A 932-nucleotide genomic window follows, 5' to 3' on the forward strand; every position below is an offset into this window, starting at 1 on the left:
AAGGGATTGAGCATCGGGGTCACCACAGTGTTGAGCAAGGCCACCACCTTGTTCCTGTCCTCCCCCTCATTTCCCTTGCCTGACCGGATGTACATGAAGATGCAGCTGCCGTAGAAGAGAGACACAACAATGATGTGGGAGGAGCAGGTTGAGAAGGCTTTCTGCCTCTCCTTGGCTGAGGGGATGCGCAGGATGGTGTGGAGGATGCGGCCATAGCAGGTGGCCGTCACGGACAGGGTGCCCAGCAAACTGAAGTTGGCCATGATAAAACCCAGAAGCTCTATCAGACTCGTGTCTGCACATATGAGTTCCAGGAGTGGAAAGTTGTCACAGAAGAAATGATTAATGACATTGGGGCCACAAAATGGCTGCTGAAGTATGATGGAACTTGGAAAGACAATGAGAAGGAATCCTGCCATCCATGAGCAAAGAACCAGCTGCACACAGACCCTTTGGCTCATGATGGTGGCATAACGCAAGGGGTTACATATGGCCACATACCTGTCGAAGGACATCACTGCCAGTAGGAAGAACTCTGTGGTGCCCAGGAAGAAATAGAGGAAACTTTGTAGGAAACAGCCCGGGAGAGAGATGGTCTTGTATCCAGTCAGGATGTTGGTCAGCATCTTGGGGAAGATGACCGAGGTGAACCAGATCTCCAGGACAGCAAAGTTGCGGAGGAAGTAGTACATGGGGGTGTGGAGGCGCCTGTCCACGAGGGTGATTCCCACGATGAGGACATTCCCCAGCAGAGTGAGGAGGTAGGTCAGGAGCAGCCCCAGGAAGATGAGCATCTGCAGCTCACAGGCATCTGAGAGCCCCAGCAGGACAAACTCGGTGACCGTGGTGTGGTTCCTCATGGCTCTTCTGACTCCTGCTGGGGGTGGCCAATCAGAGGTGTGCAGCATCAGGAGGTGTGATGTTCTGGGGAC

General features: G+C 53.6%; 1 protein-coding gene across 1 annotated transcript; it reads right to left on the minus strand.

Moving 5' to 3' along the window:
- Positions 1-5: 5 nt before the first annotated feature.
- LOC144219041 (olfactory receptor 6E1-like) lies at positions 6-926 on the minus strand (the record flags this gene model as incomplete). Its single annotated transcript, XM_077749027.1, has 1 exon — positions 6-926. A coding segment is annotated over exon 1 (903 nt), but the record flags the coding sequence as incomplete, so codon positions are not given.
- Between the last annotated feature and the right edge of the window lie 6 nt (positions 927-932).

Source organism: Crocuta crocuta, unplaced genomic scaffold, assembly GCF_008692635.1.
Source record: "Crocuta crocuta isolate KB4526 unplaced genomic scaffold, BGI_CrCroc_1.0 C28229894, whole genome shotgun sequence".
NCBI classification, from domain to species: domain Eukaryota; kingdom Metazoa; phylum Chordata; class Mammalia; order Carnivora; family Hyaenidae; genus Crocuta; species Crocuta crocuta.